This window comes from Lissotriton vulgaris, chromosome 4_1 (assembly GCF_964263255.1).
Source record: "Lissotriton vulgaris chromosome 4_1, aLisVul1.2, whole genome shotgun sequence".
In the NCBI taxonomy this organism is placed as follows: Eukaryota; Metazoa; Chordata; class Amphibia; order Caudata; family Salamandridae; genus Lissotriton; species Lissotriton vulgaris.
Genome location: NC_141691.1, coordinates 677620660 through 677634928, shown reverse-complemented (window position 1 = coordinate 677634928; position 14269 = coordinate 677620660). Strand labels below are relative to the sequence as shown.

At 43.8% G+C, this 14269-nt stretch overlaps 1 protein-coding gene across 1 annotated transcript in view; it reads right to left on the bottom strand.

Annotated features, from left to right (window-relative positions):
* COBL (cordon-bleu WH2 repeat protein) overlaps nucleotides 1–12909 on the bottom strand; it is a 955089-nt gene extending 942180 nt beyond the window's left edge. Inside the window, exons 1-2 of the mRNA XM_086964957.1 lie at nucleotides 12707–12909; nucleotides 12077–12233 (exon numbers count right to left, since the gene is read on the bottom strand). Coding sequence (XP_086821083.1) covers nucleotides 12077–12117 — 41 coding nt within the window. The 5' untranslated portion in view covers nucleotides 12118–12233; nucleotides 12707–12909. The remainder of the gene's footprint in view (nucleotides 1–12076; nucleotides 12234–12706) is intronic.
* Between the last annotated feature and the right edge of the window lie 1360 nt (nucleotides 12910–14269).

Genomic DNA, 14269 nt, shown 5'->3' with positions numbered 1-14269 from the left:
CAGTTCCAAAACAGCTTAAGGAAAAACTATCATTACGGAAGGATAGGAAAAAGTAAGCAATCAGTCTTCAGTTTTCTTTTCATCTAAAACAAATGTAGGACAGGACACATTATGTGTACTGGGCTGATTTTCAAATCTATTTTTGTGCAAGTCAAAGTTGTGCATAGTAAAAACTCTATACACACAATTGGAAGGTGATTCTGAGAGCCAGTTTTTAGGCAGGCAGGCACCACACAGGCATGTAGAAACTTCACAACATGTCCACATGTTATTCAATGATAAGTGGCGCCTACACGGGAGGTGCGGGTATTCTCTGGAGTTTGCCAGGCTGGCAGAGAAATAAAATGCAAAATGAAATTCACAAACATTTGCATCACCTTCCCTATAATTATCCGCACTTACAAACATACACGAGTGATTATTGGATTTTATATGCCACATAAGGAGGCAAAGTACTCCCAAAGCGACAGACCTCTCGCTCAGGATGCATCTACCAGAAGTGGACCATAGAGGTGGACACAAAAGGCCATATGGGCTCCCAGGATGAGATTAATATGCTGAGGTGGCCAGACCTGGACGAAATATGGCTTACGAGGGCTTTAAAAGAGAACCCATTATTCCAGATATGGCACCTAGAAATTAACCCTGTGAAATGTGAACAATGTGATGTGTGCCCTTTAAAATATTAACACAATCTCCCCTTTCTTCTGATTTCATGTATTCATCTGCACCCTAACACAGTGCGTGCTTTCCTTGAGCCTTATCACATTATTTACCAAATCAGAGGTCAAACTTCATGATCCTCAAGGGTAAGGGAAACTTGTACTGCTGCTGCCTGTGCTGTAACTGTTCGAAGTGTATGAGAGAAAAGTGGACTGCTACTGCTTGCACCGCATCTTTTATGTTTGTGAGGGATTCATGCACTTTTGCTGCTCAAGTGGACCTGTTCTGGGTGTGTGAACGTACATTTCACTGCTATTGTATGAGCTATAAATGGTATGTGCATCCGAGAGAAACATATACTGCTTCTGCACATTGTTCTCTGTGTGTGAGACAAATGAACTGCTGTGTTAGCTGCAGTGTCTCTTTTGTGAGTGCAAGAGTATCTATATATATGACTACTGCCAGATTCAAGCTAGCCTGGCTGATGAGGGTGTGGCTCAGGGGTTAGAGGCGGCAGACCCGGAAGCTGAGATCGGCTGTGGACCAGGGTTCGATTCCCCGCCTCGGTGGGTCTCGGACTCAAAAATTCCACGGAGTTGACAATTCTCGCTCTGGTGCCTACTCGACTCACAAGATCACACTCTGCGACTCTGGGCAATAGCTTGCTTAATCTCCACTACGGCCCCTCGCGGCGGGATGCCTGGCTTTCACCTTGTGGACACCCGGCCGGGGTATCTCACAGGGGAATACCAGGACGGGTTCCCTAAGCAAGCGCCTAGAGACCCCTGGGTTATAGTGCACTATATAAATCGAAACACATTTACATTTACACACACCTAGAAACCGGTACCAGGATGCTTCTTTCCGGTCCAGGGAAGACCTGGATTGGCAGTTCAGTCTGGACTGTTCCCATGAGGCACATGGCCAGACTGATTTGCATATGGCTGGGTCTAAACTGGGGTGGCATGATGAGCAAAAGAACGATGGATTTAACCCAAATCTCTTGACTGGGGGTGAATGTATGATTCATTCAGCATTCCGTCCATCATTTGTTTGCATAGTACTGCCTGAGCTATACAAGTTTGTGTGTGGGTGTGAATGTGTTTCTCTCACACTGTCTAAATGTCCATGTTTATAGCACCGCTCTGTGAAGCAAATAGCGAAACAATAGAACATTTTATGAATTTTCCATTGAAAATAATGCATCCACCATGTTAACCACGTGTTGTTTCACTTGGCAAAACTATAAGTAATAACACCGTAAAGGGATTCAGTACATAAAAGTATGTGAAGTAGCCCTGAGGCCCTGCTTTGAGTAGGATTGAAAAGGTGGGCGGGTGTTAACAAAGGTGTGTCCTGTGTAACGAAGGGTGTGGCCTAATAGAGGGTTCTACAATTCTGCACTCCACAAGTTAATAAACAAACAGCTCTTTCACTGAAATATTAACTGAAAACCTCATGCAACAACACATTTAAGTTTATACAGAAACATGTGTCTGTGGCTTTAGAAATGGTAGGTTTGAATAGGACATTTTGGGGGAAAATACTGGTACTTTTAAAGACTGACACATTTTATGGACTAGTGAGAACTTTTCAGCACTGTTTGCTAATAAAAGCAGCATAACAGAGAATGTTTGAGTTACTTTTAATTATCAGTGTACTGAGCAGAAATGTTCACTTTCCCTTTAAAAATATTATGCAGAAATGTGATGCCCAATAGCTGTCCTGCAGCTTTTCTTTTATTCTGAAAGTCTTTCTTTGGCAGCCTGGAAAAGTGAGAAACCAGTAATTCTGGATGAAGTGTTATAAAAGTTATAAAACTCCACAAGGGACAAGCAGCAATGACAATGGATATCCAGCGTTCAGAGCAGCTAGAGAAAGAGAAATGAGTGTGAAAGGCTAGGAATGTTTATGCATATGTGCTGATGAGTTAAGCAGGACGATAGAGCAAAGAGTTTATCACAATGAGAGTGCCATGAAGTAGAACTATAAAAAACAGCCCATTAGTTGCAGTGAACCTCTGTCCCTGTAACTGCGGAGAAGGAGGGGTTTTAAAAGACAGGGGCAGCTGGCATGTATATGCACCAGTGCAGCAGGCGGGTGGGCCGCAAAATGATGGGTGGGTGGGTGCATAGATGCAAGCAAGGAGAGTGGCACGTCCGAAGTCCCCTGAAGTACCTTCTCTGTCGCCTCCGCAGGCTCCAGCCTCCAGGATTTTCCACTAACCAATCCTGGCGCTACTCTCACCAGCATAGGAGCAACGTCAGGATTGGATGGAGCGTCCTGACTGGACGCTCCTTCAGGCCCTTTAGGTCTGCGCGTGGTCTCCACCCAACTGTCTAAGACAGCTGAGTGGAAAGCTGCAAAGTAAGCGTGTCAGTTCGGACGGCTCAAGAGAGCCAGTCAACTGACATGCATACTTTGGAGGGTCCATCTTGCTCCTCCAGTCCTCTATGCTGTCAATCGTCAGCAAAGGAGGACACGCCCCCATTTATCCTGACTGGAGACTGCTGTGCGCTAAACCTGAAAAATAAAATGGTAATGTAATCATTTCTTTGCCATTATATTTTTTCACATTTAGCGCCGCTGCAACAGGGGGCGGGGGGGATGCCCCCTCGGGGGAGGGATGTCCGCTCGTCCTCACGAAGAACCTGTCGCTGTTAAAACAATGCTTTATTCGCCATTTTCAGATAGGCCGTGCTCTCTCGTCCTTTTGCTGGACAGACTGCTTATTTTGCCCTGACAATTTTGAAGATGATTGTAATGCTACATTAGGAACTTTAAATGAAAACCTTTGGAAAATATTTACTTTTGATTTAGTGTGTTCTTGAAATAAATATCTGGATGCTGCTAATACCGGTCAGCAGCAGCTTTATCCGCCTTCAGCAGCTAATCATTGTATATGTGTTACATTTCGAGCCTGAGCTCTGCCACCATGCCCACCTCTCTTGCCCCCCTGCAGATTCCATGGGTACCCATTCAGATCACAATCAGGGGGTTATATCTTTGAATTATCTCTGATTTCCAGAAAATATAGCAAAGCAGTCCCTTTGAATTTATATCAAAGGCTGGGATGGTGGTACAGCTACGGAGGCCAGATGTTCATCCCGCTGAGGGTGAGGGCAAACATAGAGGGCCTGATACGACCGGTCTTAGCAGGTGGTTTTTAAAACCGCCAGTGCTATGTACCAACAGGACCGAGCCAGTAGCATAGCAAAACTTTAGGGGGCCCCCTGCAAAGTACATGCACAAGACCCCCGCACTCGCGACCCAGACCGAAACGCTCTCAGTCCAGGGGCCTACCACTGACAGAGGGGGCCCCCCGGAGCTCAGGGGCCCTCCCACGCCGTGGGGTATTTTGTTACGCCACTGGACCCAGCCCACTTAAAGCCCTGATCTGAGGTTAACAGTGGGTTACTACCTGTGATTCTTTTGCTCTCATTACGTAAATATTGCTAATAGTCCTGGGGCAGGATCCCTTGGCTGCCACAGCACAGAGCAACAGCCTAAATCAAATACGGGAATTATCCACTCAATGTATAGGCTTAAAGCAGCTCGGAAAGCGGCCATCTTGTGAGATGCTAATGAACTTCAGAACACTGGAACTGTGGGAGGTCCTCTGAAGAACGTGGTTGGCAGATGGCAAACAACTGCTGTAATAGATCTTCTGCGCCAACGTTCCAATCGTTTTCTATCTGCTTCACCCTGTTTAATTTAGGACATTCGCCCTCCTTGGGAAGAATGTTCAAATAGCCTTATATATCCTGATTAATTTAGAACATTTTACTGTCATTGGGTAAAATATTAACAGCCTTACAACCCTTCTGCATTGGACTATGCCATTAACAGCTGATGCAGTCCTTTGTATCACACTATAATTCCATACTATGGTGATGTGACACATTGAAAAAACTCATAATATCTTTAGTTTGCAGTTGAAATATCTATTATGGATAAGAGTTGAATATACTCCTGTTAAATGCTTCCCTCATCTTATAGTCGGTGATGCGGCGAGCACAAGGTAAGTGGTTTTACTTATTTATTTATTTCATATTCCTTATCCCGTTGTATGTCACTCCCCCCCCACCCCCGCCTCACTCCACCGCGCTTACCTACAAGGACCTCCATTGTACCTGATGTCATGAATTCCTCATAAAGTATACAATATGAAGTACAAAGAGTGGGCATTGAGTCAATCCTCTTCAGCATTTGACTTTCATGCACTTTTCAAGGTTTGCCATTGGTTTGTATGGATCTCTCGTCAAATCATGACATTTTGGAGATGGTTACAGTGTGCCATTTGTCTTCCAAATAGATTTTGATGACTGGGCATCGATAGTCATTTTCTTGGACTAGAAATGGTATGTGTTATTTGCAGTATTTAATTTATAGTCAAGAAGACAATTCAATGGCTGGTTTACGGCTTTTTTGTTAAAGCAATGCCTTCCCTGTCTTAAAGATACAGTGCTAGTCACTAATCACTACTGAGTGTTCGTTTTGTTTATTCTGTTTTCTTGCTAACATGTATTTTGATTTTAAGGGGATTTTTCGCTCACATAGTAAAGATGTGTGCGCACATACACTTTTTTAAAGTTACAACGAAAATATTTGGCCTTTGCAATGTTTTGTTTTGTAAGCATTTTAAGTACACCACTTCATGATCTGTCTTATTGTTTATGACACTTTTGTTAAAACTGCTTCTGGAGTCTGTTGAGTATATGGGCCCTGTTACCTGCTTTCATATTGGTGTAGTCCAAGATATTGCTTCTTTAACCCCTTGGACGCTGATGACAGAACCGCTCCGTCATCAGCTGCGGGTGCGCTGTGCTGATGACGGAGCGGTTCCGTCATGGCCTGCTCGGCGCGCCTGCGCGGCGCGAATTTCGTGCCTGCGCTGGACGTTCTATTGAGCCGGGCGGGCCATGACGGAACCGCTCCGTCATGAGCACAGCTCAACCGAGGCTGGTGACGGAGCGGTTCCGTCACCAGCATGCGGCCGCCCCGCCCCCTTAGCACTGCGGCGGAATAGCCGCCGCAGTGAAGGGGTTAAGGTACATATATTCTTTCTAGAAACAGTTAAGCATTTCAGAAAACAAAAAAGACAGATCAATCATGAGGCAAGAAACAGCATAGTTTCCCACAATTACATGTATGGGAGAATAGGCTCAATCCTGTCACAGTCCCTCTGTGCGTGAGAATAAAGTGTCAATAATTTACTGCGCGTGTGTCTCTATGTCCAGGAATAGTCCATTAGTGTGGCTAAAAGACTTCAGCTTTTCGAAACGGCAGAATTTATTCCGAGTGTGTTTTTCAGTTATCAGTGTGTGAAACAGTCTTTTTGTTTTAATCATGACAGTAGCAGGCGATAATAATTCTGCCAGCCATATCACATAATGTGCGCAGTGGAAGTGCTGATCTACGGCATACTCTCCGCCACTGTTATGGGCTGAAAATTGTCTTAAAGGGTTAAAATGCTGGAGCAGTGCTATTTTACCAGCTTAGACAGTGGTAAATGATTGCTTGCCGTCGATACTTTAATGAGGGGCTACTTTTGGCAGAAATGTGTCAGTAATTGTTGAAATCGCTATAATGAACAAAAGAATATATGCAAAGCAATGTAAAAACACAATTAAAACATAAAAGAACACAAAACTGTACTAACATTAACCCTTTCCGTGCGCGTATTGGCCAATGGCCGTCGCGAGCACTACATGGCTAGTGCTGCGCACATCCGTTGGCTGACACAGCCCCGCCCACTCATTAGAACTCCTGCACCGCAGCGGAATTTGCGCCGAGGTTAAGGAGTTAATACAACAACCACAGTGAAACACAACATCCCTTTGCAATTCTGACAGACAAATGCAGAGCAGCACAAAACAAGTATTGGTAAAGACATGAGGTCTCGCCTAGTCAAGAGCTACTTTTTTTGTGAATGTGTTTTACTTTTAACCATGTTGTACAGCAGTGCAGTGGGACAGGGGTGCAGGAAAGTCAGCCTGCAAACCCATACACTCTTATCAGTGCCGCAACTAAAATTTTAAAAAGTACCTCCAAGAAAAGCACAAGCAATAGAAGGGCACTGGGCACCATAAGGAAGCAGTATTTGGTCCATGCTCTAGGAAAGGGACAAATACATGAAGAAGTGAAGCCAGCACACGCTGACCAATGAGAATCAAGGAACTTAGAGTGACAATGAAACCAACCAAAGGTAAGTAATGGATGGGCTCTAAGCCCCATTTCAGCTAACTAAATGCCTTTCAAACAACAATGGATTCGCTGCATCAGGTGAGTCCACAAAACACTTCAATATCATGACTACCAATGCAACATAAGAAATATACACAAATTACCACATGCATAAACTTTTCATGATACAGTGGTAAAAGGTTTTTGCATCAAGCTCTTCCTTATTTACCACCGAGTACATGTAATAGCACCAGTCATAAATGTGTGTGATCCTTCCTCACACCTGAAAGTCGGTATTTATCCAACAAGCATCACGCTGAAATTATCACACAAAAACTTCTGATAACTGTGCCAGCCATTGGCAGTCATTTTCACCTCCAACCAGTTTAATCATGCCACAGATGCATTAGTACATGCATGGCCACTTTCTACCTGCCAGGCCACATTTGCTTCAAAGGTAGGATCACAGACAGCGCAACCACTGTAGTGTTGAAGCCGCTAAAGAAACCCATCGGTGCAGCCACATGACCCTGAATGCTCCCGCCTCCTTCTCTGGCAGGAACTCAACAGCCATTTCACAACCCTATGAAAGATGCCATTGAGAGGCAGCGGACTGGGACACTATGAAAATAAGCGTTCACCTCAGGAACGTCAACAGTTCCTCTTCAGGACTGAGACCTGCAGGTAAAGCCAACCACTGAACAGAGGAGGCGGAGGAAATGTGCTTTTGAATAGGACAGTCACATGGAGAAGTTCACTGTATCATTTTTTTATTGATTTTTTTGTCTAATACTGTTCTTACAAAAGCAGCTTGAAGTGACTGTAGAAGCCCTTGGCAATAAAATAAATAAATATGCAGACCCCAAAAATGTCATGTATGTGACATCAGGTCACATTTGCTATGATGTCGTGCTCATACACAGAAAAATGAATGACAGTTTAAATCGGAAATACTCCATAGTGAAAAAGAAAGTAAGAATTCTACCTAGAAATTAAAATTTTCTATTCAAATGAATAACTCAAACCCAGGCAAGAAAAGCTACATGTATAGGCACAGTGGCGGGTGCATGTTTAAAGCAAGATTTTAAGGGGGATACTGAAAAATAAATAAGTGTCACAAAGTTAAATAATTGCTTGTGATGTTCACTCTTCACAGCAGGCTTGAACAAGCCTTGGCCAACGCAACAGGGCTCACGTTTCTTAAACGTGCAATGGCACAGCTAATAGGTTTGGCTTTTTTTTTATTTCAAAGTATTTTATTGAAAATAAATTTACAGTATAATGCAATGCAATGTCAAAAGAAAATTCTTGGCAGTATTACAGACGCTGCTTGACTGTGGAGAATGAAAGAGAAAGAGAAAGAAGGAGAAAAAGAAGAGGGGGATAATTTAGTTATAGGTGGGTGACTGTGTGCGTTGCTGCAAGTTGTCATAGAAAGAAAATAACCTACGGCAACCTCATGAGCTAGAATAATATGGAGTTAGTAGTAGGGTGCCTAAACTGTACCCTTAGGTAAGATTATTATAAAAAGAATTCGGAAGATGAAGTTTGTATTGTAAGGGTTGGACCTCTAAAGCACAAGTAGCAAAATACTGCATAGTAAATACTTTAGACAAATTGCCCGTATTTCATGTGCAGCTGTAAGAAAGCTCATGTGTGGACAAGACCTTTGTGAACAAAAAGCTGTAAATCCAACAACGTGATTTTTATCTTGACAGCAAATTAACACACATGAACTCACAAAGGTAATTAGTGAATGACCTTAGGCTGCCATAAGGACAGGCGGGGCAATGCTTCCTGAACAAAAAAGCCATAAACTAGCAATTAAAATGTCATTATGTCAGTAAACTAAAAGCATCAAAGAGCACACCTCCATTGAATTGCATGCTACCACTCATCCTGCCTCACAAAAGGACTACTGGAGAACCATCCCCAATGCTAAAACAAATGGCTCAATGTAACCATGCTCAAAATGCCCTGGCTTTGGTAGGCAGCCCATCCAATCAATAACAAACCACGATCAAGCATTGGCAAAGCTATAAAAAAAAACAAGCTATTGGCTTTGCCAATGCAGTTTTTATATTGCCCGCATGCACGTGCACCTAGATGCCTGTGAATGAATGGCTGGTAATCTTAGAATGGCTTTTCTACTAAAGACAGCCGATTTCAAGAAGCACACAAATGCACAAACATATACATTCTAGCATATTGATGCATATGTCGTGGTGTATATGCTTGCATGCGTCATGATGCAGGCGGCCATTTTTACTTTACCAATCTAAAATGACACTCTGTTGGAGTACTAAATGTAAAATAAATGGAAAAGCTACGCTTTGAGTATTTATAGAAATGACACAACTCATCCAATCAGAACACTTTGCAACTGAAATGCTCCTGGGTGAGGCAAGCACAGTACCAGGGAGGAAATACATTAAATAAGAAGCAGAAAACTGAAATAGATAACAAAGTCATCCAATAATGAACAAGGCCTGACCCAAATCCCACTCTAACTATATGTTATGTACTGGAAACAATAAGTTTGTCTTTAGTCGAGACCTAAAAACCCAGACAAAACAATGGCTCAAGTGGGCCAGTCCATAGGCTACTATCTCTGTACTATTTCTTAGATACACTTATTTTAAAAGTATTGTTAACATGAGCTCTCCAGACAGCCTGGAGAAAGAGCTAAAACGATTTCCAGACTATTAAAATCAATATCAGCCTCACTGCAAACCAGCGATGGGTGCACAAAATGACGTCACCCTTTGTGCACAGATCCAAGAATTTAAACAGACAGTGAACGATGCAGATAAAGTCTTTTGGCCCATCATTAGAGTGTTTTCCTTCTGCATCATTCTTTACTAATCACAATACCATTCTTCCTCCCCATAGACTGAAGAGTGTTCACTCTCTACATGTCAGCCTCCAATACATGAAAACTGAAAAACAGCGTCTGTTAAACAAAGACATCCCAAGGAAGAGACCTGCGTGGTCTTGAAAAATGTCAAGTAAACATGGCAGCCCAATAAAAGTGTCATTCTGACAAAACTATTTACTGTTTGCATTTATTGAAAACAACAAACTGCATTCTTCAATGCTGATGCCCTTCAACTCACATCACCAAGAACCTCAAATGGCAAGGAACAGAACGCAAAATATATTATACCCACCCATAACAATGCTTTTGAAATCTGTACAGTTGTCCAGTGAAAGAGTGTCATATATGCAATGTACATGCACCATTTTTTTCTCTGATGCGACTCCAAAACTGAAACAGCACACGTCTACTTAACAAAAAAGCAGTGGGAATTAGATCTTTACTGTTTTCCCACTCACTATCTTGTGCCTTACACATTTCCGCCTTAACGTAAACAGTCTATCCTCTGTTGAATTCCTGGCAATGACAGATAGTCTCCTAAATATTATAAATTTGTTCACGTGGACCGAATTTGTTCATCATTTTAAGAAAAATAGTTTCATGCATAAGTGGGTAAGTTATGGTGTTACATAGCTGTAGTTCCCTAGAACACACTACCCTGGAGCCTTCCATATTTAGATGCAGGAAAAACAGCAATCTGGTAAGGGTAACCAGGTTATAACCCCCTGAGGTTATTCAGGGACAATTTGTAAACCAGAATCAGCCTCCAAAAACATTTTCTTCACAACCATCAATTTTTAGGGTATAGACCACTATTTCTGTGCCACAATTTAGTCTGAGTTCATTTGAACTGCCATGCAGGAACACCTTACAATTGCCTTAATGGACCAGGTGAGGGGCAGATACATGAAGGAGTCTGAAGATGGGTGATAAACTGGTGGATATTCATCTATAAGGGCTGAAATGTGGATAAGAGATGTTGCCTATCGGGCTAGAGCGCCCGACTTTGGAGCAGGGAAGCAAATTCGAATATTACCTAGGCTCAAGGCCCAAACAAATTACAATTGTCACCTTTCTGCCTAAAAAATGTGTAAGTCGTCTGGTTCACTTGCAAAGCAATCTTATGCACTCAGGCCAAGTTCGAGCTATGCCAAACTGATGCCAGCTTCCCCGTTGGACCGACCATGTGACCTGATGAAGCCAAACACCCAGATTCGGTGCATACACCTGGCAAAAGCGGGGGGGGGGGTACTTAACACCGGAAACACAAGTATTCAGTGCCGTATAACAAATGAACATTTATATGTGTTACAATAAATGTAATCCTATCTTCAAAAATGGTCTTCAGAGACAGTGACCGGGAAGGTGGCTCACTCACACCTCTCTGCCTTGTTGCCCATATCCCTTACTCTAAAGCAGAGGCAACCGATGTCACCCCTGAACACTCCCACGCTCTTATGTGACCCCAACACAGCCTGTCGAACAGGCAGAAATTGCACGTGGCTTCTACCAGGCCATATGACAAGTTCTTCCACCCCGCCCCTCTGCCCCTCCAACAATACAGTATGTCAGATCTTGTCAGGGACTTTGTGATATCTCTTCATTAGAAGTGAGTCGGGTAGCCCGTCTCAAGTCTACGCTTCTACCGGAGGAGTACACACGGCGAGGGGGTGGGGGGAGAGCAAACTCTCAGAATTTTATTCGGAGATTTAAGAAACGCACTGTAACTATGTTCAGGACACACGTTTCATTACAATGCTCTAATACCGGTGAGACTTATGGTGTCAGAGCAGAAGTATAGCGATCAATAGTGCAGCACGTGCATTGGCACCAGTTCCCAGGAGTAGGGGGTGGCAAGGTTTATCCGGAATTATGGATAGCTCTATCCAAGCAGTAAGGGCTCATTTTCGTTACGACACCTTAACCGTGTACTTGCGTTTGCCCTCCATCTGGCACTTTGCAGAACTATGACACTCGACTTTTACGTCAAGTCCTATACAAATAACAACTAAACAGCGGCACACTCCATTTTGTCTTAGTTGGCAGGCTCTCTTTGAAGCTCAAGCCGGCGGTAATAACGGTTTGGAGGAAGCAGGCGCTGTGACCCGGCTGCGGATCAGGGGCCTGCCCTGTTACCTGGGAAACGTGCAGAAATACACACACGGGGACCCGAGGGATCCCTTTCACAGACACAGAGTGCCCAGTGTGTCACTCAAGCCGTGTGGCCGAGCAGGGCGCTCGGACAGGGCCGAGCAGGGCGGCCGCCCGTCCGAGCTAATAATAAAGCCAACAAGAGGCTTGAGATTAGCAAACAGTTCTATTTGCGCACAGGCGCTGCAGCCTGCCTACCTGGGAGGAGGCTGGGCGGCGGGCTGGTAGAGAGTCTCCATGGCACGCTCCCCGTGCCAGCTCCGGCGGCAGCGGGCAGGCTGGCGCTCTCAGCAGCAGCAGGTGCCCGCTCCTTAATTCGCCTCTGTTTCCATCCTTTAGGGACAGTCCGGCGCGGCTGAAATAAACCAAGAAGAAGCATTTCAGAAGTACACACAAATGCTGAATGAACAATTAAATACACCATGGCATATTTGCTTCACAGCTGTCTTGTTAAAATTTGGAAACACGCAGAAAGAGGCAGAATGTGTATATAAACAAACACCAAAAACAAAGAGTTAAGCAAAGCATAAACAAATCGGTCAAGGATTTAAGTGCAATATAAGTGACGTTCAGCGGCGAGAAGCGGACCAGCCTGAGCAGCACGCCATATAAATGTGCACAGCCAGGTGCCAACTATTCTCTGCCCGAGAGCATTTTTCGAATGCAACAGGTGGGCACCAGTCTTTTGAACCGAACCATACGCGGACAGACTCTAAATGCAGCCATGAAGGAATATGGGCAAGCGACAAAGCTACGTCATTAAGGCTTGGGCAGGAATGACCTGCTGCAACTTGCAGCTCTCCCTCCCTGCCAAGCGGCACAACTCACCCATGCTCCTGCGGGAACGCGAGCAGGCTGCGGCAGCTTCCACAGTGAAATAGGCACCCCGGTGACTCGGGGGCACGTCTCCTTCCTTGCCGGAGCAGCGCTGCTAGATTGAAGTATTGTGCACTTCCAGATCCAAAGCCGTTCCCAGACCCGCAGCTGTTACTGCAGCGCGTGAGCTCAGTGCGGCTCCCTGCTCCGCCACTGCACACACAACAGTCTGTTCCCACTATTACCGTATTACCCCTAGCAGACCCAACTTTCTCAGCACTAATTCACACTGGGCACTTTTCTGCTATCCCCGCTGCTACTACCGTACTGCCTCTATTAGACTATCCTCACGATTTCACGAAATGACAACTTTCACAGAGCACACCGATCTTTATATAAAGATTTGAAGGTTGGATTATATTGTCATCCATCTTTAAAACTATGGAATGAGCTGCCTTTTTGGCAAATAAAACGACTGTCTTTTGAAAACTCAGATATGTGTGTTTTGATAAGATGATTGTTCTTTAGTGCTAGTTTATGAACGAAGAGAGGAAAGAATGTTTCAAAGGAGATGTGGACCTGGAAAAACCCCATAAATTATGCAGCTAATATTTTTTAAACTATCTGAGACAATCTGTTAAAAGAGAGATACAGCGCCTACACAGGATCCGACAGTGCTGAACCTCAAGACTAGATCAAGCAACGTGTTCCTAAAAGGCACACACATGAGTCAAATATAATTTCATAAAATAATCTAACTGGAGTCAAGCATAAAAATGTAAGCTAAAAATAATTAAAGAGCATTACAGAAAACAAAAATAATAGTCAATAAACAAAAATTATAGTCAATCGGACTCGAACGCCTACATTGGGTGCACCAAAGGTGTGCCAAAGGCAAGCCCGTCTGCGCCCAGTCGCGTCGTTTCCCACGGTGGGCACCAGCCACTCAGTGGAGGCTGGTGACATTTGAAAGTGGTTAGGCATAAAATTATTGCTGTACTGCATTGCGGCGAGTGAGCGTAGCGAGCAAACCGTAACAACGAATGGGGGGGGGGGGTCTCCCGGAGATTTTTTTTTAAAAGTGTGGATAAATGGTGCATTTTCAAGCAAATTTGAGGAAGCAGGAAGGTTAATAAAGCAATACGATTGAATTATTTATCATCAGAAATTGCCAATTGTTATGAGCTATAGAGACAATCTTTGCGTATGGTGATGTTATCATTTGCCCAAATTAATTTTTGAACACACTGATACACTTGTAAGGGTTTTAACTATACAATAAATACATTAATTGACTGTGCAGTGCTGTATATCAATATGATGACACTATATCCTCAAATAAAGTTTCTGTTTTCATGCAAGAAACACCATTAAAAAAAGTATAACAGTGACTTCACTACAACATTCTGAATGAGAGAGCCAAGGGGTGTTGTGTGAGGGAGTGAAACCAAGAGGAGCTGTGTGTGGGAGAGTATGTGCTATATAAAACTGCAAAAAAAGGAAAGAAAGAAAGGGCCATAAACACTGCGTCCTCTCTTTCTCAGATATGAGCACCTGGGCACAGCAGTTACAGGC